This window comes from Talpa europaea, assembly GCF_964194135.1.
Source record: "Talpa europaea genome assembly, chromosome: 1".
Classification (NCBI taxonomy): domain Eukaryota; kingdom Metazoa; phylum Chordata; class Mammalia; order Eulipotyphla; family Talpidae; genus Talpa; species Talpa europaea.
The window spans coordinates 5382216-5409134 of record NC_140073.1 but is presented as its reverse complement, the minus strand read 5'-3'; the positions used below and the strand labels follow the sequence as shown (position 1 = coordinate 5409134).

The 26919-nt window shown below is 54.6% G+C and overlaps 2 protein-coding genes across 6 annotated transcripts in view; one reads left to right on the top strand and one right to left on the bottom strand.

The window, feature by feature from the left end:
- RTN3 (reticulon 3) overlaps positions 1-4656 on the top strand; it is a 45456-nt gene extending 40800 nt beyond the window's left edge. For 3 of the 4 annotated variants that reach the window (XM_084230379.1, XM_084230377.1, XM_084230378.1), the window contains 5 exons: positions 417-555; positions 959-1028; positions 1555-1601; positions 2933-2991; positions 4394-4557. In XM_084230379.1, the coding sequence (XP_084086505.1) occupies positions 417-555; positions 959-1028; positions 1555-1601; positions 2933-2991; positions 4394-4439 (361 nt within the window). In that variant the 3' untranslated portion in view covers positions 4440-4557. Of the gene's footprint in view, positions 1-416; positions 556-958; positions 1029-1554; positions 1602-2932; positions 2992-4393 lie in introns of all 4 variants that reach the window. The other variant, XM_084230380.1, reaches the window with a different exon arrangement.
- A 4858-nt stretch (positions 4657-9514) lies between these two features.
- Positions 9515-14405, bottom strand: ZFTA (zinc finger translocation associated; the record flags this gene model as incomplete). 2 transcript variants are annotated; one of them, XM_084239874.1, is made up of 5 exons in its annotated part: positions 9515-9966; positions 10129-10659; positions 10874-11260; positions 11772-12269; positions 14267-14405. In XM_084239874.1, the coding sequence occupies 5 exons, from the start codon at positions 14403-14405 to the stop codon at positions 9515-9517; spliced, it is 2007 nt and encodes a 668-aa protein (XP_084096000.1). The 2 variants fall into 2 exon arrangements, with proteins under 2 accessions (XP_084096000.1, XP_084096001.1); XM_084239875.1 differs by lacking the exons at positions 10129-10659; positions 10874-11260.
- Positions 14406-26919: the final 12514 nt, after the last annotated feature.

Sequence of the window (26919 nt, the reverse complement as noted above, 5' to 3'; positions counted from 1 at the left end):
TTCCTTCATATAATCTCCAGCTGTAGTTTTTCCAAAATAGTGTAGAACTCTTAGTAAAGTTTTAGCATTAAAAGAATGCAGTTTTAGGAAATTCAGGACATAGTAAAATGGAAGGAAGAAATGCCTTGCTTTTGTATGTCATGGCTCCTGATAATTCTAAATAGGTTCACCAACAAGCGTATCTGGTGAGGCAGTGAAAGTTACACAGGACATAGAAGAGTTCTTTATTGGGCATGACTACCCCAAACTTTCAGACATCTGGCATATTTGTGCCATCCTATGGCAGCAAAAAACTGCCCCTCCAGATTTCTAAAACATACCTTTGGAGGAATTTCATACTGTGAACAACCGCTATGCTAATAGGAAGAAATCTCCTTCCATGTGAAATAAATGACTGTTGTTTCTTCTTCTGGAAGAGCATACCTGGATGTGGACATCACTCTGTCCTCAGAAGCCTTCCACAATTACGTGAACGCCGCCATGGTGCATGTCAACAGGGCCCTGAAGCTCATTATTCGTCTCTTTCTGGTGGAAGATCTGGTTGACTCCTTGAAGGTTAGTTCCTTCTATAATGTTTGGTGGTGAGGCGAAGGGAAGCAAGGGACCTGGGTCCTGTAGTCGGAGGAAAAACTGAACACAGGGTTTTATCAGACAAAACAATACATGCTTATCTCAGCCTATAAAATGGGGATGGGAGTCTATAGAGGAGGCATCTCCTGCCCTCAGAGAAATAACATCACAACAGTGATAATGAATTGACAAATAGAGTTACAATTTGTCTTTTGGCCTAAGAGAACAACAGAATTCTCTATGCACCCTCAGATGTACAGGTAACTTTCATTTTGAAATTACCACTAAATCTATGCAGACTTAATTAGCTAGCAGAGAATGACATCAGTTAACCTCAGTTTTGTGTTCTGATAACTCCTGCTTTTACCCCTAATGTTGGCCTTCACAGCTGGCTGTCTTCATGTGGCTGATGACCTATGTCGGTGCCGTTTTCAATGGAATCACCCTTCTCATCCTTGGTAAGGTGGCAGGAAGAATTTCTCCATGTTCTTTGAAGTAATTGGTAGGAGTCAGAGTAAAGTGAGTGCCCAGCATGACTCTTCTCCTTCCACGTGGCCCAACCTTTAACATCTGTGGGGACCTCAGACTTGATAGTGGAGAATCACAGGCTTAAGAGCTAGTCCTAACTACAAAGAAATACTAAAACAGCTAGAAGTAAAGGAGAATCGTGTAGATTTGCCTTAAATATGGGATCTTTCTTTGTAGAAATTGTTTTCATAAATTGGAAATTGTTGTGGTATAAGAAGGCAGCCTGGTAGCTATATTTCACTATCCTTTAATTGAGAATTCTAGCCAGGAGTTTTTGATTCAAGATCTATTTCCTTATATTTTACGAGGAAAATAGCTATTCTTAAATTCAGAACTACACCCTGAATTTCTCATATTGAAGATTTATATTTCCTGTATTTCATGAAGGAAAATGTGTCCTTTGAGACTTTGTGACATTCACATTCACTCGTGCCGTGTCCCACTGTTCTCTTACAGCTGAACTGCTCGTGTTCAGTGTCCCAATCGTCTATGAGAAGTACAAGGTAAGCACTTGTCTGCTTCAAATCAGATAAACCAGCTGATACATGACTAGTTTTAGTTCATTTTTTTAGGCATTGAAATCTTTTTCTAATTTCTGCCATCTAATTTTGTTAAGTGCTTGTAAGGAACTAATAATAGTGTTTCCTCCAAGAAAGAAACTGAGTGTCTAGGAGAGATGAGGGTAGTAAGGATACTTACTTTCTATTCCTTGTAGTGTACCTTTTGAGTTTTATCACATTATCTATTTAAGAAAAGAACTTGAGGGCCTCCCTGGTGGTGCAGGGGTTTAAAGTTAGTGCTGTCAAACTGTCACCAGCCACTGCAGCACTCCCCAGCCAGGGAGGTGACCCATGTGGCGCAGCAGACCTCTCCTGTCTTGCCCACTGCCCCCCTCAGCAGTGTGTTTCAGTGGATCTGCCTATTCTGTTCCCCACTCTGTCTCTGGTGAATCCTCTCACCCCCAGCTCTGGCCTACACCCCAATTCTTTTTTTTAAAAGATTGATTTATTTATGCATACAAGAACTGGGGTGTAGGCCAGAGGAGCGGGGGGGATGAGAAGATTGAACTGAAATATACTGCTGAGGGGAGCAGCAGGCAAGACAGGAGAGGTCTGCAGCACCATGTGGGTCAGCTCCCTGGCCAGCCGGGGTTCGAACTCGTGATGCAGTGGCTGGTGATGGCTTGACAGTGCTGTGTCTTCAACCCCTGCTCCACCAGGGAGATCCTATACCCCAGTTCTTTATGTATGCATAAATGAATAAAAATAAATCTTTACAAGAAAATGTGAAAAAATGGTTAAATAAATAAGTGCTGGGTTTCTAAAAGAAAGGTAAAGCCCATTGAGGCTATTATGGGATTCCATCAGTGTGAGCATGACATATGCTTATGGGTTGTTGTCTAGAGTATACTAGGCACTATGAGGTTATTCTCCATGGATTAACTCCTCCATTGAAGACTTCCTATTTTTGCTATTTTGGTATTAAAAATTAGTCTTACTCAAAAACCATGACACATTTGTGATTATAGAAAATAAACTAGACACACAGTTCCTAGTACTCAGAAAACTGTGTCTAGAGGAAAGTCCTAGCAAGTAGGACTTAAACTCTGCAAAAGAAACAAGTGGCTTTTACTTTTTAATAGCGTTTGGGGCATTTATGGCATAATTTGAAGTCTAAAAATTTAAGTTTTTTTAAAATACTTTTAAAAACTAGGCATTATTTTTCATTTAGTGGGTTTTTTTTTTAAATGGTTAAATTAGACAAAAGCACATTACCTTTGGGGAAATTGTTCATCTGTATGTTGCCACAACTGAGTTGCTCTCCTTCCTTAAAGACCCAGATTGATCACTATGTTGGCATCGTCCGTGATCAGACGAAGTCGATTGTTGAAAAGTAAGTGCACTTATACAACCCATTTCATCATGACAACGTACCCCCCGTTAGGGTTAGTCTCCTGTGTAAAATGCTGATGACAGAGAACATGATTCAATTCAATTATTTGATTTCACTAGAAATCATTTAGTCTGCTGCTTCAAAAAGCATCCTTTGTGTTGTAGATTAAAATCAGGGCCACTCTGCCTTTTTGACTGGCTTTAGATGTTAGTGGTTGCAGTCTCCACCTTCATCTGCTTTCTTCATCTCTGTCAGTTTTAAGGCATACTTCCCTCTCTTTTCAAGAGTAGAAGTCCTAGTAAACAAGTGACTTAAGGTTCAATACTGCCTCTTTTTTTAAGACTACCAAACCTCTCTTTTCTTTTTTTAAATCAATAATCAAGTAATAAAACATTGAGACACTTATAACTCTATGTCAAGGAACCATTTTCTTATTTTGTATTGTTTATAGCAGATATTAAGAACCTAACACTTCAAGTAAAATGTTAACATTTTTCCATATTTTCTTCAGATGTTAAGACACAAAACATCAGAAACCATTAAATCCCTTTTGTGTGTCCCTTCAACCCTAGCCCCTTTCCACACACCTGTATTTTAGTGCATTTTTCAGACTTGATAAGAGGACATGTAACTGTGTCCAAACAGCTCTGGCTTGATGCCAGGACCTGCACCTACTCTTTTGCTTTTTATGCATTGGAGCAAGCACTTAGCAGCACGCGCGTGTGTGCGTGCGTGCATGTGTGTGTTGCTGTTCACCTCAGTTGTGAAGGGTGGCGGGAGTTTGGCTGTAAACCTAATGAACCAGTCAGCACTGAGCTGACTGGGGGCCCCTGCTGGGGGAGGTAACATTTGTGGAGAGTAGGTTTGACATTAGCTGTAGGGTAAGAATAATCTCAGTGATGGGTAACCCTAATGATTTTGGAAAACTTTTGCCAGAATAACTGGCCGTTCTGGTGCCCTGTGAAGGTCTGGGAACTACTGCCAGTTTTGATAGTTTGGGCCTTTTGTTTGTTTGTCTCTTTACACTTAACTGCTGGTTCCTTTTGTGGCACTAGCAGGTAACCTGGCATTCCCAGAGAAACAGACTCTTGTACTGCCAGTGTGTCTGGCACAGTCAGCAGGTATCCTGTCCAGATACCCCTTGTTCTCTGGAAACCCCAGGGAGGCACCTAGAAGGTTCTGGGCAGTGAAAGAGGATAGGCAGTAGGCCTTCGTGGCACCCTCAGGCTCATCCCAGGCCAGACTTGCCACTGCCTCTTTTTATCCAGAGTAAATCCTGTGAAGTGGGGAAACAGTGTTCACAGTGCTCCAGCAAGGCCAGCCCTGTCTTCTAGTGTCACTGTTAAAATAAAAATCTAAAACAAATGCCCGTTTTACCTTTTTTTCTCTTTTTCCTCAATAGGCTCCAAGCAAAACTCCCTGGAATCGCCAAAAAAAAGGCAGAATAAGTACATGGAAACCCGAAATTCAACAGTTACTAAAACACCATTTAATAGTTACAATGTTGTTACTTGTTCTATGAAGGAACTGCTCAGTGTCAGCTTGAGCCTGTGTTCCAAGCTTGTTATTTTCATTTGGTGTTTCTCCCTCCTTTCCCTTTTCCCTGCGCATCAAGCACAAGAATCGTTGGACTTAAAGAAAAAAAAAAAAAGAACTGATATCTTAGAACCCAAGAGAATAAAGAAAGAATCAAATTAATAGGATAACTAATACCTTACCGGTGGTGGAGCTTTTCCTTGTAGCTTGAAAGGGGAAGGATTGGAGGTACACGAGATTGTGAGAGGAGACACATCCCTGGGCTGCTTCCATCCAGTTTTCAGAAGCGTGTCTTACACAGCTTCCCTTCATAGTTTTGCTCTTATTTTTAAGTTAAGAAAATGATTAACTTATGAAGACATGATCTTGGGGTAAGAGTTGAATTCCTTCCCATGGGTTTTGGGGTTGTTTTTTGGGGATTTTTTTGTGCTGCCCTCTGATCTCGGCTTCCCGCCCCACGATGTAAGCAGCTAGTCCTAATATTCCTCCTCGTACTGATAGAACTTTCAACTCTGTGAATAACGCATAGGGGATAGTGCTCGCTCCTGACTCGGACTGGCGTCCCATAACCGAGAGTGGAAGCAGAAAGTGGCGCTGGAGAGGAGGCAGCCGGGCCGCTGGGACCCGCATCCCTCCCGGCCTCCCCGGGAAAGGAGCGCTCCCTGTGGGGAAGGGGGTGTTTGTGTCGTTTCTTTTGGACACCAGTTCTGAGTTAGTTCGAGGACTCGTTCCAGAATGTGCTTTCTTCCCTCTCCCCTACCCCCCTCCCCTCAAGGTTAATAAATATGGTTGTACTTTTCTTATTATGAAATAAATGTCTGTAACTGCTGTACACTGCTGTAAACTTGTTAGAGAAAAAAACCTGCATGTGGGCTCCTCCGTTACCGAGTTTTTGTAATCCTATCTCAGTCCGAGTGGGGGGAACGTTCTCCAGAAGTGAACTGCAGAAACACAAAAGGCCTTTTTTCTTTCATCTTTTCCCTACAGCTTCCTCCTTCACATGCTCCATCTTTAACCTGGGCTGTCACTTTATCCTAAGGACCACAGCCTAGCAGCCGGCTGGAAAGGAGGCGTGTGTGTCTGCGGTTAGGCGGCCACAAGCCAGTGTAGTGAGGTGCATTTTTGTGGGTCATTTGGAGTTTAAACTTTGAGGCTAGCTTATGGCTATGTTGTTTTGATGGTTCCTTTCGTTTTCAGGCACATAAATGTCTCAGCACCTTGCCCATGGCCCAAGGTGATCCTTTTTAGGGTGTTTTTCGAGAAGCTTTAAGTTAGGTCACCAGCAGGGCCAGATTATGGTGGTGGCTCGGTGCACGATTGAAAGACAACAGAACAGCTCACGTGGGCAGCAGCTGGTTGGCGACTGGGAGTCTCATTCCCATGTAAGAAAGTGTCTTCCTCCCCTCCCAATGTGAAAATGATGTAAACTTGAGAAAAGTCATCTGTGCGCTCCTGCGGGCTGTGCCTCTTGGTCGTGGTAACCCAGAGGCAACATCGCAGGTGGCTGAAGGGCTACGGGAGGGGCCCCAAGCAACTCTGTGGAGAGTCGTGATGTTCTGCTGAGGAGGGAGCAGCTACTTAGGGATTTAAGTGGGAAGAGGTACCCTTGCCTTACTCCATTCTCTTATTTCTCTTCTTCCCCTTGGAATTTTTAAGCTGATTTCATGTCACAGTAGGAAGCGCCTTCTCCGCCCTCGCCCTCCCAGGAAGCCAGTGCCCGGGTCATTGGTCATCGCGTGGCTTCCCTCCAAAGGACCTTTTTCTGCACTGGAAGCTTCACACCTAGCTTGTTTGTTTTATTACTGCTGTGTTTAGATTATTGGACAGATCTTTGTGCCACACACAGGATTTTTTTTTTTTTTTAAGAAAAACCTATAGGTGAAAAGTTACTAATGAAACTGCGTGTATGTGCGTGCAACCTAAAAACACAGTAGCACCTAAGGAGCTTGAATCTTGGTTCCTGTAAAACTGCATATTGATGTGGTATTAATAAAAGAAAAACCAATGACTGTGGTGTCATTCTGCTAACTTTATTCTTTATACACAATTTGAGCAAAGTAAGAACCAAACAAGGGCTCCACTGGCCCCCATCCCCACTCCACTTTGAGGCTTTAAAAAAAGTGGCTAATAGTTGATACTGGTGTAATGATTCCCAAGATTGCAAAGTTTCCATAGGAGAGCAAAGCATTTGGCTTCTGCAAGGAAGTAAGAGACCGTCTAAGAGGTGGCCTTAGGAGAACAATCAGGAGGAATGGACCGGGCCAGCGGGCTCTGCTGTCCAGCCTACCCCGCCCACAACCTCTGAATCCCTCACACTGCTGGGATGGAGCCAGCCACCATGGAGAGCGCGAGCCTCAGGTCTTCACTGAAAGGATGTGTCGCCTCCCCAAGACTAAGGCTGCCGTGACCCTTAGGCTGGATTTTAAAAACTTACTCAACATACCTCTTAGAAAACTTAGGCTGAAATTTAAAAATAACTGATGCAAACAATTTCACAAATACACATACAAATGTTTGAATAATGTCACTAATATGGTATATAAATATGTTTCAGAGTAACATTTACATATTGGCCGTAATAGCAAGCATACCGTTAACTAAAGACTCATGAAGAAACTTCACCTGTTTGCGTCACACTCCCAAGACAAGGAGGCGCACACCTAGAATGGGGACCACCAGCCACTCCGGCCCCTACCCCGGGAGGCCACGGCGGCAGAGGAGAACCACTGGTGGCACGTCCATCGCTCAGACGGAGCCTCGAGGGTGAAGGGCAGTTATCACGGACTGCCAGGCCCATCACACCAGGTCCTGATTGTGGGGTAGGGCCCCAGAATCTACATTTTCATTATGTTCCTAGAGTGGTAGCTGCACTTTGAGAGCCACCCACAGCTATCTTTCATGAGGGCCTCCGTGCTGCGCACCTAAAGGCCTCGCCCTGCCCGCCGAGGGGAAAGCCCGCTCCTACCCACACTCTGCCCTGGCCTACCTAAGCTGGACAGTGGGCTTGGGTGATCAGAACAGTTGCCCCAACTTACCTACTTCTTTTGAACAGGCAGGATAGCAAAAGTGGAAGAATACTCATTCTGGGTCTGAAAACATGCATGGAGGAAAGTAAAAGAATGGCAGTGCCCAGCCTGCTGCCAGCCACAATCCCTGTGCTCAAACTTTAATACTGTCTCAGAAACATGCAGGGAATTCACTTCTTGGCCAGGGCAGCCGTTCCTGCTCCTGAATCCCCGGTGGCCTCAACAACCAAGAACACAACACCCAGAGTTCTCGTTCTACTGCAGGAGGCGCAGGGCCAGGGGCCAGTCAGACCTCTTCTGGGGTTCTGATGGAGGCCTGCACCCTCCAGCCCAAGCCTATGGAACCCTCACTGGGAACTGGGGGGCCCTGTGCTGTCCCCAGGGGGCACTACTGTGTGAGGGCCTGTGGCGGCTGCCATGTGCCATCCTTGGGCAGGCCTAACGGAAGATTTTTACAACCTGCCGGAGACTGGGAGGCAGTGTGGTGTGGTGCAAAGAACACTGAATAGGGAGTGGAGATTTCTACCCTAGTCCTCGGTGCTGTTCCTACCTGGCTGTGTGACCAGTTCTGTTTCTGGGCTCCATTTTTTACCTATTTGTGGAAGGGGTGGGAGGGGGCGGGTATTAGTTGATCTCCAAGGTCTTTCCAGCTGACAAGTTGAATTATATAAAAATGCTATAAAATTCGTGATATAAAATCCAATTCCCAATCAGGAAGCGTCAAGGGGACTGGGCCTGAGGCACTTGAACCTTGGGCTCTGGCCTGGGGTGACGAGGGGACCCTCAGCTGAGAGGAAGTGCTTCCTCTTTGCTCTCTGCTTTCCACCCACATGGGCAGCCCCTGGCCCCCGGGACCAGGACCTCTTCCCTTCCAAACCCAGCCCTCCAGCCCCTCCCACTGGCCCCCCCACCTCAGTCTTTAAGACCAGAGGAATTAGCCTGGCTAGGAGAAGAGCCCACGCGGGGACCAGGGGCTGGAGGAGAGACCTGGGGCCTCACAATTAGTGTGGGCTGCTTGGGGTCCTCTCGTCGCCCCCCCCAGTCCTTGCTCCTTCCTTTAGGTCCTTCCTCCACCGCCTCACAGCTTATCTCTGATACACGCGTAATAAATAAGACATTTGCACATAGGGGTGACGGGGACAGCTCTTCCCGTGCCTCCCCTTCATATAAAAGCATTAAATACAGTTTCAAAATAAAATACAAAGAGCAAAAAGGGCCTGATCGCGGGGCCACCTGTTCTCCACAGGAGAATGAATCTACACATCCCTCTCGGACCTGCCTGGGAGATCATGGGGGCCCCCTCTGGCCCCCCGGGGCCGGGCGCTGCGGCGGGAAGAGAAAGGAAGGCCGAGGCCCGGCCCCAGACCCCCGAGGCGGAGGACCGGCGCGCGCCCACCGCGCACAAAGGGGGGCGGGGAGGGGCCGGGCCGAGCGCCCACTGCCGGGACCACCAGTGCCCCGGCTCGGGCCGACGGGGCGCTGCGGCAGGGGCGCCTGGCTGCGTAAACGGAGGCCTCCGCGCAGGAGGGGAGCAAAGGAAAAAGTGCTGATCCCTTGACAAAAATCTCAGTTCGGGCGGCGAGCGGGGCCGGCGCGGGGTCGGGCCTGGCCCCGCCGCCGCCCGCAGTCCGGGCCTCCGGGGCCGAGCACCGGGAGCGGCGCCCGGCGGGGAGCCCAGCCCGCCGGCGCCACGCGGCCCCGGGCGGCCCCGCCGGGGAGGAGCCGGCGCCGCCCCGCCCGCCCGGGCCTAACACTGACGGGCGCCCCATCCCCGCCCCGCGAGGACGGCGGCCGGGGCGCAGCTCCGCGGGCCACCGCGGGAGGCCGCCGGCGTCGCGGCCGCGCCCAGAGCGCGCGGGCAGGCGCGGCCCCGGCCCGGGGGTCAGGCGCCCCCCTCCCCCCCGCGCCCCTCCCCCCCGCGCCCCCTCCGCCGGCCCGGCCCGCGGGGGGCGGCGGCCGAGCTACGCGCGGCACACGGCGCCCGCCTTGAGGTCCGCGCCGCCGTCGCGGGGCGCCGGCGCGGGCGGCCCGAAGCCCTCGTGGCCGTAGCAGCGCAGCGCCGCCTCCTCGTAGGCCTCCAGGATGGTCTGGCGCTCCTCGGGCGTGAAGTCCATGGAGAAGGGGTGCACCTGCAGGATGTGCCGCTTGATGGTGCTCACCTTGAGCGTGGCCAGCGCGCCCCCGCACACCATGCACACCAGCCCGCGCCGGCTGCCGTCGTAGTCCATCAGGTACTCGCCCCGCCAGCGCGGCTGGTAGTTCCGCCGCTGCTCGCGGCTGCGCGGCGGGGGCGGGGGCGGGGGCGGCGGCGGCGGCGGGAAGGCGAGGCCCCCCGGCTCGGGCGCGTCCTCGTCCTCGTCGTCGTCCTCCGCCGGCCGCTCCGACGGCTCCCCGGGGGACGGCGGGGCGTCGCCTGGGGAGGGACAAAGGGCCGCGTTGGGGCGGGCGGCGGGCCGGCCGGGCGGCGCGCGGGGGCCCCCCGGCCCCGGGCCCCGCGCCCCCGCGCGCGCCCCGCGCCCCGCTCGCGGCCGGGCCCGGGCCCCTCGCGGCCGGCGCCGGCCCCCCCGCGGCTCACCCCGCCACGGCTCCTCCGGCGCCGCCGCCGCCCCGCCCCCCGCCTCGGAGGCGGCGGCTGTGCGGGGGCCGGCGGGGTTCCCGGGGGGCGCGGGGCCGGGCCGCCCCAGCGCCGGCAGCTGGCCGGCCTTCTCGCTCCACTCCCGGGCGACGAGGGCCCGGAGCGGGCCGCCGGGGCGCGCGGAGCCCGGGGGGCGCCGGCGGACGGGCCGCTGGACGGGGCGGGCGCGGAGCGAGGCCAGCGCGCCCCCGCACGCCCCGCACACCCGCCCGCGCGCGCCGCCGTCCAGCTCCAGCAGGTACTCCAGCCGCCAGCGCTCGCGGGAGCGGCGGGGGGCGCGGCCCCGGCCCCCCCCCCTCGGGCCCTCCAGCTCCTCCTCCTCCTCCGCCTCTGCGGGCCCGGGCCTCTCAGGGACCCCGCCAGCCTCTTCCTTTACGTCTGGGGGGCTGAGATCCCGAGAGGAGGGGGCTCCCGCAGCGGGGGCCGAGTCGTGGCTCTTTCTGGTCAGGTCCTGGGGGGCGAGGTCCTCGTCTGTTGGGGAAGGGGTGAGGGAGAGGGGCTCAGCCTGCAGGCTGGCTTGCCCTTACCCAGGCAGAGGGGGGTCCCTTGCGCCTCACCCCGGCCCCAAGCTAGAAGCCCCAGCCAGTAAGTGGAAGGGGGATTGAGTCCCTCCCAGTCCTGACCACAGACCCCACTTTGCTGCCCTACTATGGGGGGCGTCTCGGCCCTGGGAGGGGCCTCGCACCTGGTGGGGACTGGGTGAGCTCAGACAGTGCCTCGGACTGGCCCCCCCAGGCCTGCAGCAGGGCGCTGCGCTGGGGGCCGCTGAGCCCCAAGGAGCTGGGGTGCACCTCCAGCACGTGGGCCCGGATGTCGTCCAGGTGCAGGCTGGGCAGTGCCCGGCCACAGGCCATGCACACCAGCCGGTTCCCCCGCGGGTCATAGTCCATGAGACACTCTGCCCGGAACCAGTTCTGCAGGGACTCCTTCAGCCTCCGCTCCAGGCGCCGGGCACCCTGCCCCCTGCTGCCCCCAGCCCTCCGGGAGGCGGAGAGGCACCGAGGCCGAGCCGGGGGTGCCACTGGGCCCCCTCGCCGTTGGCGCCGGCCACCCCCACCAGCTGGGGTTTTGCCTGAAAGGGTTGGAGGGAGGGAAGGAACTGAGATGCTGGCCCTCTGGGGGAGCCCCCCACCACAGCCAGGTCCGCCACCAGCCTCTTCCCCAACTTGGAGCCTGCGGCCAAACCTCGGCCCCTTTCTCTTCTCCTCTCCGGTCTTCTCCTTCCAGTCCTCAAGCCTGCGCCCCCCCACACCCTGGACCTCCCTTACTCCTCCCCAGACCCGGATTCTAGTCCCTTCCCTCACGCCACAACCACACCTTCCCATCACCCTCCACTCCCAGCCCTTCCCTGCCTGTCGCTCCAACCTCCCCCGTCTGGATTCTTCTAGAACCACCGAAGTCAAAGCTGTCAGGGATGTTGGCGTTCCCCTCACTGCACAATAAGGGTAATGAGCAGACACCCCCACCCCTGAAAAGGAGCAGTGACTGGCTCAAGAACATCCGCTAGTTGGCAGAGATGCCAGGGCAGTCCCGGCTTGCCCCACCCGCCACCCAGACCCCTGCCTCTCCAGGTGTCCCGTTACCTGGGCCCTTGGGCGGGCAAGCTTGGAGGTGAGCCCCCTCCTCTTCCTCTTCTTCTTCTTCCTCCTCCTCCTCCTCAGCCCCCTGGGCCCCCAGGCCCTCGGCCTCTCCACAGGCCCCCAGCCCCAAGTGGGCATCCCAGCTGTTGCTGATGACTTCCTTCTCCCGGGGACTCCAATGCAGGGAGTAGGGGTGCTTTTGGCGGATGTGCCGCTTGATGGTGCTGAGCTTGAGCGTGGCCAGCGAGCTGCCGCACACCATGCACACCATGCCGTGCCGGGCCGGGTTGAAGTCCATCAGGTACTCCAGCCGCCAGTGGTCGTGGTAGTAGCGCCGGTGGTCACGGCCGGGGATGCGGCTCTTGCCGGGCCTGGACGCCCGGGCCTCACAGTGGTCTGAGTATTTCCTGCCTGAAGATGCTGGTCCCCTAGCCCTGGAGGAGGGCAGGGGGGCACTTCCCCAGGACCCCAAGGCACCCCCTTCCAGCTGAAGATCTGGCCCTGAAGAGGGGGAGAGGGAGACAGGTTTTCAATCTCCGATTTCAGGTAAAGAACCCTGGGCTTCGATTTTGCACCCCAAGAAAGGGAGGTGGGGGAGGGCGGATGGGGCCGGGAAAGGGATGGCCACGGCCATAAAGGGAGTCAAAACACTGGCCCTTCACAAAGAGCGAGGACCCTTTAAGAGAGAGTCAAGAACAAAAGGACGCGGGCACTGTGAGGGACCAGCTCCGACTTCTTGAAAAATAAGGGGACAGCCAAGGAGGCAGTGGGCTCTGCAAGGTCCCCTCTTTGGACGAGAGCTGCAGGGACAAGGCCAGGAGAACAGCATGCTGGCGGTGCAGCCAGAGCAGAGCGGACAGCGGGGCGAGAAGAACAAAGGGGGCATCTGTCTGTATCCAGGGCTGCACAGGACCCACCCGTCCGAGGCCCCTGGGCGGTGAGGAGGGCCCCACCCAAAGATCATCTCCGGTTTTCCAAAAAAGCTTCAACCACAGCCTCCAGAGAGCCCCGTGGGGTGGAGGGAGGAGGTGTGCTAAGCCCTGTCAGTTTCCCAAATGTAAGCACCCTTGGGAGGGACCCCCAGACAAAGCTGTCAACACCTCCGGGGACCGGACTTTCTAGGACCCTGACTTCCCCGAGTCTCAGAGAGCTCAGGACTCTGAAGATGGGTGGGGTGGGGGGAGCCACAGAGGGGCTGGCTGCTCAAACACTGCAGGAGGGAGTGGCCACCCCCAGGCGGCCCATCAAGTCTTTCTGGTGAATTATTTTCTGCACTGGCCAGGAGCTGGCCACTGCCCAACAGCCAGAGGTGGGCCCCAGACAGCAGAACAGCCCACTCACCCCAGCGATGCTCCCTCTTGCCAACCAGGGACCCCGACAGTCCGCCACCCTCCCTGCAGTTTGGAGGCTCTTTCATTCGGCCACGTAAGCCGAATGGACAGGTCTGGTCACTCTCCCCGGGGAGAGTCTCAGGGTGGGGGAAACAAAAGGCAGGACCCGAGTGACCATTGTGTTTTTGCGGGTTTGGGGCTGACATGCGCCCATGAAGAGGCACCGGCGTCTGAGTCAGAGACCTGGGTTCAAGTCCTGCCTCCACGGGTAACTGGCTTAGTGACCTCTGGGGGGTCACGTCGGCGCCGGGGCCGAAGCTCTTTGTCTGCGGGGCCGGGCGGGCCGCCGGCCTCCGAGCATCCCTCCGGCGCAGGAGCGCGCGCGTCCGCGGGGACGGGCCCTTTAAGAGCCGACGGGGGGGCGGGGCCGCGAGTCTTTAAAAACAAAAGGGGCCGGAGTTTCGGGGAGGGGAGCCGGGGTGCGCCAGAGTCTCCCAAGTCCGCGCGGGGCCGCCCCGCTCTGCAGGCGGGACCCCGGCGGGGGGCGCCCCGCAGCGGCCCCGGCGCCCCGGCGAGGGCGGGCTGGTCCCGTAAAGCGGACAAATTGTGGCAAATTCTTTTCAAAAGAGGGGAGGGGACGGGCGCGGACGGGGCCCGAGGGGCGTCTGCCTTTGTGGGCGAGCCGTGCCGGGGGCGCCCGCGCGGGGCCGGCGCCGCGGGCTCGAGGCGCAGCTGCGCCCCCCGGGCGCGCCGGAGGCCGGCGGCGGGACGCCCGAGCCGGGCGGGGTCCGGCCCCGCTCCCCGGGGACGGGCCCCGAGGGGACCCCTGGCCGGGGCACAGCGCGGGGCCGGGGGTTCGGGCGCGCGCCGGGGCTCGGAGAGAGCGGGGCGGGGGCCGCGCGCCCGCGGCCCGGGGCGCGCCGGCCGGGCCTGGGGACGGGCCCGGGCCCTTTAAGAGGGAGGAGACCCGCCGCGGCCCGCGGGCCGACCCCGGGCGCGGGGCGGGGGGACACCCCGGCGGCCCTGCAGCCGCGCGCCGCGCCCGCCAGGTGGCGCCCCCGGCCGCCCTGCCCGCGTCCCCCCCTTTGTTCGGCGGCGAGAGGGGCCCGGAGCCCGGCGCCGCAGCCCGCCCCTCCCCCACGCGGGGCCCCCGCCGCCGGCGCTCACCTCCGTCGTCGTCCTCGGGGTCCGCGCCGCCGCTCGATCCCGCGGGCGGCAGCCGTCGGCCCCGTGCCGAGGCCGCTGCTGGCCCGGGGCCGCCCCTGCCGCCGCCGCTCCGGCTCCGGTGGTCCCCGCCGGGCTCCATGCGCTGCGCTGCGGAGCGGGGCCCCGGGGCGGCGGGGCGCGGGGCCGCGGGGCCGGCGGCGGCCCGCGCGGGGCGCTCGGTGCGCGGGGCCCCGGGGCGCGGGGCGCATGCACGGGCGGCCGGCCGCACGGACGGCTGCTGCTCGCTCGGCGGCGCGGGCTGGACCGGGGTGGGGATTCCTGTCTGGGGCCCCTGGGGCTCCTTTAAGGGCTCCTGGGTAAATTTAAAGGGGCCGCGCGCTATTTCCTCCTGCCAGCTCGCGGGGGGCTGGCGGGGGAGAGGCGGGAGGCGACGCGCCGGACCGAAGCTCCGCAGCCGGCGCCCGCCCCGGTCGCGGGGTGCGCGGACCTCGCCGCCCTCGCGGGCCCTCGCCGCCGCCTCCGGAGCTCCGGTCCCCGCTCCCGAGGGGTCAGCGGGGTGGCGAGGGGCGCCCGCGTCCGCGGCAACGCGCTTCCACCCAGGTCCGGCTTCCAGCCGCTGCCCCCTCGGGGCATCTCAGCTCCCGCTCCCCGCGCCGGCGCCGGCGGGGAATCGCCGGGTGGGGAGGGCCGGGCGGCTGCCAGGGGCTGCCTCCTCCGGCGCGAGCTCGGCGCGGGCCCCGGGGCGGACGCGACTGGCAGGGGCCCCAGATGGCGGCGGCCCCGCGGAGAGGGTGGAGCCGCGGGGCGGCCGCGCCCCCTCCCGCGGGAGCCGCCCGGGAGCGCTGGGAGTTCGTGCTTCTCGTTCGGGCTCTGGGGAGCTCGGGCGAGGCTCCCCCGGAGCTGGGGCCGCGGCCGCGGAGACTCCAGCCCGGAAGCGGGGGCGCGCGGTAGCCCCCAGAGCCGGCTGCGCCGGGCTCCGACGCGCGGGGCGGAGGGGCCCCCGGGTGGAAGCTGGGAGGAGAGGGCGTGCGCCGCCGTGACTCAGGCTCCCGTCCCCGCAGGCCCGGGGGACCAGACGAGGCCCTTGACACAGCCCGAGAACCCCCACCCGGCCCGCGGAGCCGGAGCCCTCTGACCCCGGGCGGGGTGTCCGGCGCCTGGGGACGCGCGCCACCGCCGCTGGGAAGCGCCGGGGCACACCCGGGCTGCGAGCCTCAGGCTGCCTGGGGCGGGGGGCGGGGGAAGCGGCTCCCGGGAAGCGCGGAGAAGGGACCCCGGGAGGCAGCCAGGGGCGCGGCAGCCTGGGGTCCTTCCGCGAGGACCGGCTGGAGGAGCAGGTGCCTGCTTTGCCTGTGGTTGGTCGCCCACAACAAAGGCGATTCCTGGAGATCCAAATTACAGGGTGCGGGAGGCCATGTGGAGTCTTATTATCTGGACGTGGGTTTTGTTCTCCACCCGGGAGGTACCCCGCTGTACCGGGAAGGAAGCGCCCCTGGACATCCTGACATGCCGTGCGCTCCCCCGACACCTACTGTGTGCCGCCGGCTTTGGGGGCGCTGGACACGCAGCAGCGACGAGACAGGCTAATCTGATACTGTTGAGGACTTAACAGACACCCACGGTGGTAAAAAGGAGACGATGCTCGCCCTTCGGGAGCCTCGGGAAACACTTCAGGACTTGGAAGTCCGAGGCTCACCCCCAAGCGTTCCGGGAAGAGGGCAGGAAACTAAAATTTTCTAAGAGCCTAAGGGTGTCTGTCTCCATCGGAGGGTGCCATCCCGTCCTCAGTCCCCACGAAGACCTGCAAATGCTGTCACATTGGGTAAATCGAGCCTGGCCCTACAGCTCTGCGGTCCACCACCGGCCTTGCTCTCACGAAGGTCTGCACTCCTTGCCAATAGGTGCCAGGGAGGGCCTGAGACGGGGGGGGGGGGGGGGGGGCGGGGGGGGGGGGGGAGTCTAGTCGTCCATATGTCCTTGGTCTGTGCCAGGCCCGGCACACAAAGGGAAAATGAGACACAGATCTGGTAACTTCACGTGCCTCTAAGTGTGATGGACCCAAAACCCACAAAGGTACCAGTGAGCGGGTCGGCTGCTGTGAGCCACCAGGGGCATATGTCATTCCAGCTCCCCTCCTATGCGTGTTAATGGGGTCACTTTATTAGTTAACAAAAGAGTTATCCCAGCCAGCCAGAGCCACTTTTAACAGCCTCTGAGCCGCCTCTCCTTGCCCACATCCTGCACATCCTCTGGACTGGCTCCAAACTCCATAGTTCCCAGGCATTTCCCCACTTCCCATTTAGTCCTCAAACACCCGAAGATGCAGTTTCACTTCTCAGATGAAGAAATGGAGGCTCGAGGATCACAAGCGTCTCCCAAGGCCATTCATTCAGGAGAGCAGCACTGGGCTGCGGTGAGGACAGGAAGGTCTGTCCTGGCACTTTCCTGGGGTTCCATCCCCCTCTAGAAGCTCCCCATCAGCTGGGTCTACTGTTGGAAGTGGCAGGCAGTGGCCACCAGGGCCACTGCTTTTACCTCCAGGTCATCTTTATTTAAACCAAGAGTGAATGTTTCTGGGGGCCCTGCAAGTTTTTGCTAATGTAAGAAAAAAAAATTTTTGACTCTTCGAGTACTTTATTTCCTTCCAATTTTAAAATAAAATAGATGGTTCCATGACCCCCAATAGTGTGACTGGCTCTTGTGCCCCCAGCGCCCAGCAGTGGTGAGCAGGCCTGTGTTGCATTGCAGGGGTAAGTGCCCCAGACGCCCTGGGGAAGGTTTTGCTTGAACCATGTGGGAGGAGAAGGGACCAAGGGCTCTCCCAGCCAAGGGCAGGGAACTTGCAAGCATGGAGGGACTTGCAGGTGGGACTGGCGGAAGAGGAAGCAGAAATGGACAGGAGTAAGAGCCTTGGCTGAGTGGTGGGGGGGGGGTCTATCCTCAAAGGCCTGGGGAGCCCTGGAGCCAGTGTGTGGGCGCTCAGCCTGAGTCCCAGAGCGAGTGAGGGAGGGAGGGAGGGAAGAGAGAGCCTGTGGGCACCGAATGTCCAGCCACCAGGGAGAGCTAAGGAGCAGCATCCGGAGGAGAGGACTCTTTCCTCACCAAGGAGCTGTCAATAGTCTTTCCCCACGCCAGTGCCTGAAAGCAGCTTCTACCCAGAGGGGCGCCTTTTCCTGATTCTCTGACCCTGAGGGGGTCCCTTGAAGGGGAGTCATGCATCACTTAACCTGCTTTCCAGCAAAGAGGGACCACATAGAAGACACCCTCTGTGGTCCCTCCATACAGTCTAATGTGCAGGGGACTGGTGTAATTATGCTGACTTTGCACAAGGATGGCATCATCTACCTGCACCCCTCCTGCCAGGTATCCCAGCCAATCAGTGACATTTGGCTGTAAATTCTAACAAAGGCTCCTTAGAGGCTGGCAGGGTTCTAGACTGAAACTGCTGGTCTGAGGGTCATGGGGCTACCTCCCAAGCATCTGGATTGCAGGGGCAGGGATAGAAAAAAGAAAGTGTGGGGGGGGGACAGAATGAGGTCACAAGCTGGCATCTTTGGAGGCTGCATCACAACCAGAACTTATTTTTGCACGCCTCTCTCCCCTCCATGCTCTGGCCCAGATCCTTAGCCAATGTCAGGGGGCCTCTGGATCTCCAGGGTCTCCAGGGGCCCCTCGGGCTCCCAGCGTGGCTGGTCCCTGCCTCAGGAGGCAGCATCCTGGCATGCTCCTCGCTTTAGTGGTTCCAGGGGATGGTCCCACAAAGGCAGGGCCTGGCTGATGGCTGGAAGGGAGGAACTGTCAGTGGCGTCCCTAAAGGAAGTTGCTAAGGGGTAAATATATCAACCTCCCTAGATTCAAGTTTACCTGCAATTTGGCCAGGGAGGTGACCACATGGAGCGGCAGACCTCTCCTGTCTCCCCCGCTGCTCCCCTCAGCAGTGTGTTTCAGTAGATCTGCCTGTTCAGTTCCCTGCTCTGTCTCTGGCGAATCCTCTCACCCCCGCTCCTCTGACCTGTACCCCAGTTCTTGTAAGCATAAATAAATTAAATCTTTTCAAAAAAGAACAAAAGCCCATCAGTCATAAAGCCTGTGAATGTCAAAGGGACTTTCCACGTAGATTGCAAATGAAGTCATCCCTTGTTCAACTCCAAAGGAATTCCAAGCCTGAGGTTTATCTCCAGGTATAAGCCAAACTTCAAACTGTGCATGTGTGCGCGGAAGGAGAGGGAGCCGGGGATGTCAACTCCAGCCACTTAAATTTGAAAATAAAGCAGCCAATAAAATTTATGTTTTTAGGAAAAAAAGAACACTGGAAAGTTCTTGCCCAGTAGTAACTTCTTGAGTGTTCAGGGGAAGAGGCTGTGGCATCCCAAGAGAACCGTCACACGTGGGAAAACAAGTAACTTCTCCAAAAACTCAGAAATCGGGGAAAAGAAGATGTAGCTCCAAGCCTGCCACTCTCGGGTTCCCTGACAGTTACCCCCCAACACACACACGATTTTCTTATAAAATATTTCAAACATACAAGGAAAAAAAATCTGTTCTCTCCATACATACCTCTCAGCTTGAACAAATCTAAACATTTTGACACATTTGCCACAGGATAGTTTTTAAGAAAAAAAATAGCACAGAGACTGTTGAAGCTGCTACAGAAACCTCCGTGCTCTGTTCTCCTCCATCCCTCCCAGAGTGAACCCTTCCTGCAGCGGCAGCTCACCAGACACACCACTCTCATGCCCCCCCATAAATGATATAAATCCATGACTTTCATATGTTTACATAAACGGCATCAGCCTATACTTAGGATTCTGGGAACTATCGAAACGGTTTGCACTTTGCCCACACAGTACAGTTTATTCTCAAACACACTCACTTATTCATCCAGCTTTGTTTGTTGCACATCTGCTGCGGTCATCGCCCCCAAGGTTGGCTCACAGATGAACCTTACCTCTCACGCTCTGATCTCAGATTCCGATTCTAGGGGAACTGGCCTAATAAAACACACTTAATGTGCAGTTGCACAAGCTATTGATTTACTGGGATGATGTAATCAATCAGAAAATACAGGGTAACCTTCCTGCCCCTAACAGTTGGTACCAAGGAAAGGCTAATTCTAAGGAGCATGGCTCAAGTGGCCCCAGTTCCCACCATAGGTGCATCAGGAGGTGCTTGGAAACCTCTCTGATGCTGGGGTGCTTCTGCCGCGTCTCCAGCTCCTGGTTGTAGGGATGTATCCAACGTGGTCCCCGCATCCCACTCCTCCTGATCTAGCATGAACATCTGGTTCTAGCTTTTCCTCTACTTCTCCACCCCACTAAGGAAGGACAGACCCTAAATGGTCCAACTCCTGACCCAGCACAGGCAGAGATGGGCACAGAGTAACTCATCGGCAAGCCCCTCGTTCCTGTCCCTCCTGAAATGTGTCAAAATTGGACATTTGGGAACCTCCCTGGTGGCGCAAGGGGTTAAGTCTCAGCATTATCACACTATCAGCAACCTCTGCAGCATGAGTTCAATCCCTGGCCAGGGAGGTGACCCACATGGCACAGCAGACCTCTCCTATCTCGCCTGCTGCTCCTCTCACAGTGTATTTCAGTGCATCTGCCTGTTCTGCTCCCCACCCTGTCTCTGGTGAATCCTCTCACCCCCTGCACCCCTGGCCTACACCCCAGCTCTTGTATGCATAAATAAATAAATCTTTAAAAAAAAAAAACTGGACATTTAGGATTGCTCAGTCCCATCCCATAACCTGTCACCCAGGACAGAGCACCCCAACAGCTGCTTAGCTGTCTTGCTAGCCCTCCTCTCAGTATGAGTCAGCACACTTTTCGTGGTAAATCACAGAAAACCCAAATCAAACCAGCTTAGATTTTTTTCCCCAGAAGAGTGCTCATACAATCCAATATTGAAAAAGTAAAACAGACACTAAATGCACAAACTGGTGGCAACTAAGTCCACAGCCTATTGTGACAGGTCTTCCCATCTGCCATCTCGAGGCTATTTACTAGTGGAATCTCTCTCAGGAGCTGGTCAGGCTTCAATCCCATTTGCAGGATCTGCCTGGGCCACCTAGACAATCAACTCAGAGTCCAGATGTCCTTTCACCTTTGGCACGTAGGCATCCAACTGGCTGTCCAGCAGCTCCTTGGTCAGCTCAGGCCAGCGAGGGCACCCCTCCCTTAGGTGTGGCTGGCCTCTGCCTCCAAAGTCCCCTCTCCCACACCTATCACTCCCCAACATCTGCCACCCAACTCGACCCGCAGCTGCGGGCCCTAGGACCCCTCTCCCAGGGCCTCCAGGACCTGGATGTGACGTCTTCCGCCTCCAAGCAGGTTTTGACCTGGAAGCAACATCCCACCCCTAAGAAGGGTCCTCAAGGTGCTCCCCCAAGTAGTCCTCCCCAGGTCTAACTCTCATTGGCCTGAATTAGTCACGTGCTCGTCCCACTACTGTGACCAGACCCTCAGGATCTGCCCCTCACTGGTGGGGGGGGGGTCACAGCCCCCTCCTGGAGGAGTTGGTGGTGTCCCAAGTCCCGAGGACTGAGAGGGTGGTGGCTACAAGGGAAAAGGTGAAGGGTTGAGAAAACAGGGGTGCAGAACAGCAGACGCCTGGCTACTTGGTCAGGAGCGTGAGGTCATTCTAACCTAAAGCAACACAGAGTCAGAGGAGGGGGTGTGATGCATTTCTCCTTCCCCACAGAGTGGGGACTCCCAGAAGCCAGCTTTCACCCACATATTCAGCTTAGGAGCCTACCGGTGAGTGTTCAGCAGGTGCGGGGAATCAAGGGGGAACCACGTCCCGATTCCACACACCGGCCAGGTGATGCCTGGGTGGCAGCCATCAGGACTGCCCTCGTCCACCCCGCAGGCCTGAGCAACGAGCGACCTGTGGAAAGAGAAGAAGCTGGGAGCCACTGAGTGAGAGGCGGCGCCCACCCGCCTCCCTGCTTCCAAGCCCAGAAGAGGCTGAGATTTCCCTTCACATCTGGGACAGCGCGCCTGCCAGCAGCCCCCTTCCCATGTCCTAAATTACCCTCCCATTCTTGCCACCCAAAGCACCTGCCGTGAGCCAGTGGGGCTGTGTCTGCCACGACCCCTCACAAAGTCACTAGGTCCCACAATTCAACAGGAAAAATTCATCCCACGGTCCAAAAAATTGGTCAAGAGTTAGGGATGGGCAATTCATGGTCCAGGAAAAACAGGTGGCCAGCTGAGAAACCGCCTCGCTCGCATCCAGGGGCTGCCGATTAAACAGTAAGATCTCATTCTTCTTCCACCTGCTTGGCAAAGAGGGCGTGGAGAAAGGGGGACCCGCAGCTGGAAATATGTTACTTCCAAAGCAGGGACACTTTGGAAGGTAAATTGGTGAAATCTATTTAAATCTAAAAACATATTCCTAAGTGCAACATGGTATCCCGGGACAGAAAAAGGACATTAGTGGAAAAACGAGTCCATAGACAGTTGTCCCAGCGCAAGTATACTTGGAAATGGGGCCTTTAGGGAGGTCATTAAGGAAGGGGCCTTAACCCCATATTGTCCTTACAAGAGGAAGAGACACTGGAACATGCACGCTCTCCCTGCATGCGCGCGAAGTAGGGCTCACTCGAGACACAGTGGGAAGCTGCCATCTGCAAGCCAGCAAGAGACAGCACAGGCACCAGCGTTGCTGGCACCTTGAACTTGGACTGTGAGAAACTGAATGCATGTTGGTTAAACGCCCCAGCCGGTGGTATTCTGCTACAGTAGCTCTTAGCAGACCAGTACAGCTAGTGAAACCCAAAGAAATCTGGAGTTCAGTTAGTACTAAAACGCAAATATTGGTTTTTCAGTTTTGGTAAGTGCACGTGATAGGGCCCCCCTGGTGGCGCAAGGGGTTAAGATGCAACCTATGAGGCTATCTGCAGCTACCGCAGTGCTAGCTCCATCCCAGGCCAGGGAGCGACCCACATGGCGCAGCAGACCTCTTCGGGCTCGCCCACTGCTCCCCTCAGCAGTGTATTTCAGTCAGTCCACCTGTTCTGTTCCCCGCTTTGTCTCCGGTGAATCCTCTCACCCAGCACCTCTGGCCTGTACCCCAGTTCTTGTATGCATAAATAAATAAATAAATCTTTTTTTAAAACCCATGTGTTCTTTCTTCTTTCTTGATAAATCATTCTTAAGGTTTGGAAATTTGGTTGCAAGGAGATCTGGGAAAGAAATGGGCGAATGGACCTCACTAAAACAGCAGCACAGAATGTTAGGGTGTGTTACTCCATGCGAATACTTACTGAAAAGACAATCCACTAAAAATGGACAAAAGACTTAAACAAGTCCATCAACACAAAGGATATACTAATGGCCAATACATGTTCTGTAATGTGTTCAGCAACATTATTCATGAGAGAAATGAGAATAAAAAGCATAATGAGATGCCGCGGACCAGTACAGCAGTAGACGATGAGGCCACCTCAGGGTTGAGAGAAGCGTGCAGGGTGGTCAGGGCGTCGGCGAAAGAAATGACACACAGACGCACTTCAAGAGTGAAAATCTGAGTGTAATTTTCCTTAAGTTTGTGACTAGTATATATATGTTTTCTAAAAGCACAGGAATGAATATCAAGGAAATTAGCTTGCTCATGGGCTCAGTCTATCACCATCAGGGAGGTGATCTACATAACAAGCAATGACCATTATAGAAGAAAGGAGGAAGTTTAGAAAGACAGATAAGGGATTAAAGTTTGTAGTTCTAGGAAGACAGGATAGGATTTTTAGCATTCTTGTAGTGGTTCTTGGTGGTCGTTATCTATTGATAAGCTTCTGCCTTTTCAGGGAGCTTCCGCTGCACTTCCTCTGCTTCAGGCTGTTCTCCCACCGCGCGCTGGTGCCCAGCCGGATCTAGGGACCGTGGCGAAAGCCATTCCTAAAGATCACTGCGGTGGGAGGTGCAGCAGGTAGGGTTTTGCTGTTCTCCCCCTGCGCGCTGGTTGCCCAGCCGGACCTAGGGACAGTTAGCCCTAAAGGTCACTGCAGGGGGAGGTGCAGCAGGTCCCCCTTTGCTTTTAGAGCGGAGCTGGAAGGCGTACATATCTCGTTGAAGATGATGAATGGACCTGTGAAGTAAGCGAACACAGAGGGGAAGGAGTAAACAAAGGGACAGGACGAGTAGGGAAAGAACAATAAAGGAGAGAATGAGATGATACCAGTGAGTAGGAGTTAAAGATTGGAGAGTAGAAGCTAGAGAATGAGCAAAGGAAGAGAGTGAAGTGTGCAGATGAGACTTACTGACAGCAGAAATTTCAGCTTGGAGAGACGAAAGGTCATGAGAAAGGTCATTGTCTTGCCAGATGCCTAATAGGTGATGCTTGGTAAGATTCCAATGTAAGGAAGAGTTATAATATAAAGGCGTAACACAAATGAAACGAAACTGAACATGGCAACGAGTAGACAGTTGTTGTTTGAGAAGTTGAACCTCATTGCCAATAGCAATAACAATTTCTTCTAGAGCATTTAACTTTCTTTCTAACTTATAATCAATGTCCCGCTGTATTGCGAGCGCCATGGACACGTTTTTGGTAAGGTCATTTACAAAAGAAGCTGTGTTAGCTTCCTGAATTAAAGCAACAGAGGAGGCAGCTAAAGAGGTAACTAAGGAAATCAGAGCGGCAATGCCCAGAATAAGGGCAGCAATAAAACGTTTGGGACGAAGAAGAGCATGTACTTCATGTAAAACTTGCATGGCAGTATTATCATACCAAGGCATGTCATGTAAATCAACAGGTAACATAACATAGGAGGGTCTTTTGAGCAAGACCATTACAGGATATCGATTAGCAAGAGAGGGGGTAATACAATTAGTAACCACACAACTCGAACATTGGATAGAATAAGAGTTCCTGCGGGGTTGGATACGTGTGGATGAAGCATTTCCCAGGAGCAGAGCAAAGGGGTATCCAACGCAGGCACGCACAGGAACTTTGGTTGTGTTGTATCCAGGTTGTTTGAAGTGAACGGCATCAACAGCAGCGAAAAGGCGAAAAAGTTCAGGCTGGAAATAAGTCTTATTATGATGGTGAAAAGCATACATAGGTGGTACCCATCCAACAGAAAACTTTCTGTAGTGAAGGGCTGGAGCAGCAAATGAAAAATCATACACAGTAAACTGAGACTTGAGAGGGGATATAGGTATTGCCTGAGAAAAACCACAATGTAGCCAAACTGGGTAAGAAATAAGGGAGTCCCAGAATTGGTCACGAAATGAAATAAAATGTCGGGGCCCCACGTTGGGCGCCACCTGCCGCGGACCAGTACAGCAGTAGACGATGAGGCCACCTCAGGGTTGAGAGAAGCGTGCAGGGTGGTCAGGGCGTCAGCGAAAGAAATGACACACAGACACACTTCAAGAGTGAAAATCTGAGTGTAATTTTCCTTAAGTTTGTGACTAGTATATATATGTTTTCTAAAAGCACAGGAATGAATATCAAAGAAATTAGCTTGCTCGCTGGCTCAGTCTATCACTATCAGGGAGGTGATCTACATAACAAGCAATGACCATTATAGAAGAAAGGAGGAAGTTTAGAAAGACAGATAAGGGATTAAAGTTTGTAGTTCTAGGAAGACAGGATAGGATTTTTAGCATTCTTGTAGTGGTTCTTGGTGGTCGTTATCTATTGATAAGCTTCTGCCTTTTCAGGGAGCTTCCGCTGCACTTCCTCTGCTTCAGGCTGTTCTCCCACCTCGCGCTGGTGCCCAGCCGGATCTAGGGACCGTGGCGAAAGCCATTCCATCTAGGGACCGTGGCGAAAGCCATTCCTAAAGATCACTGCGGTGGGAGGTGCAGCAGGTAGGGTTTTGCTGTTCTCCCCCTGCGCGCTGGTTGCCCAGCCGGACCTAGGGACAGTTAGCCCTAAAGGTCACTGCAGGGGGAGGTGCAGCAATGAGATACCAATACACTCTCACCAGAATGGCTCAAACTGAAAAGATGGACAACGAGGAGTGTTGGCGAGGAGATAGACAGGTGGAACTCTTACAGTGCTGGTGGGAATATATATTAATAAAACCACTTTGAGAAATGTCTAGAAGGCCCTGGTAGAACTAATTATACCTATAAATCTATGACCTGGCAATTCCAATGGGTACATGCTCAACAAAAATAAGTATAAGGGCCTCCCCTGGTGGCACAGTGGTTGAGCGCTGGATTGCAAGGCTGCCCGCAGCCTCTGCAGCGCCAGTTCAATCCCCGGCCGCCAGCGAGGGCCCCACAAAAAAAAAAAAAAAAAAAAAAGTACATATGTCCACCAAGATATGTACCTAAGAATGTTTTCCAGGCCTCCCTGGTGCTCCAATGGGTTAAGTCTCAGCACTATCCAAGCTATTAGCAGCCACTGCAGCACAAGTTCGATCCCCGGCCAGGGAGCAACCCACATGGCACAGCAGACCTCTCCTGTCTCCCCGCTGCTCCCCTCAGCAGTGTATTTCAGTCAGTCTGCCTGTTCTGTTCCCCACTCTGTCTCTGGTGAATCCTCTCACCCCCCACACCTCTGGCTTACCCCCCAGCTCTTGTATGCATAAATAAATGTATAAAAAAGTGATTTGCTATTTTTGTGCTGCAAATGAAACTACTAAAAGAATAAAAAGACAACTCAGATGATAGGAGAAATATATACAAATTTTATACCAGATAAGGATCTAGTATACAGAAGATATAATGAACCCTTACAACTCAACAATACAAAGACTGATGACCCAATTTTAAAATGAGCAAAGGATCTGAAGAGATATTCTTGCAAAGAACAAACACAAAGGGAGAATGCGCACAGGAAAACCTGGTCAACATCCTGAGTCATTAGGAAAAGGCACATCCAAACCCTTTTGGTATGTTACCATGTGCCCTCTCAATGGCTGTAATAGGAAAGATGGACAATAGCAAGTGTTGGCAAGGACGTGGAGAAACTGGATCCCTCTTACACTGCTGGTGGGAACACTGGGTATAGCAGCTGTGGGAAAGAGTCTGGCAGCACCTTGGTAGGTTAAACATAGAATTACGATATCACTCAGCAATTCCACTCCTCGGCATATACCCCGCAAAATTGAAAGCAAATGTCCAAACAAAGACTTGTCCATAATGTTCCCTGCAGCACTCTTCACAGAAGCCACAAGGTAGAAACTACCCAGATGTCTATCACCGATGAGCGGATTTCATAAACAGTACATAGACATACATTGAATATAGTCCAATTATAAAGAGAATGCAGTACTGATATGTTACAAGGACATGCTAATTAAAAGAAGCCAAAGCCTCCCTGGTGGCCCCGCAGGGAGTTAAGGGTCAGCACCATGAAGCAATCTGGCCAGGAAGGTGACCCATATGGCACAGCAAACCTCTTTTATCTTGTCCACTGCTCCCCTCAGCAGTGTGTTTCAGTGGATCCGCCTGTCCTGTTCCCCACTCTGTCTCTGGTGAATCCTCTCATCTCCACACCTCTGGCCTGTACCCCAGCTCTTGTATGTATAAATAAATAAATATTTTTAAAAAATTTATTTGTGCATACAAGAGCTGGGGTACAAGCCAGAGATACGGGGTGGGGTGTGTGTGTGTGTGAGAGAGGATTCACCAGAGACAGAGTGGGGAAACATAACAGGCAGATTGGGGAACAGAAGAGGTAGATTGACGGAA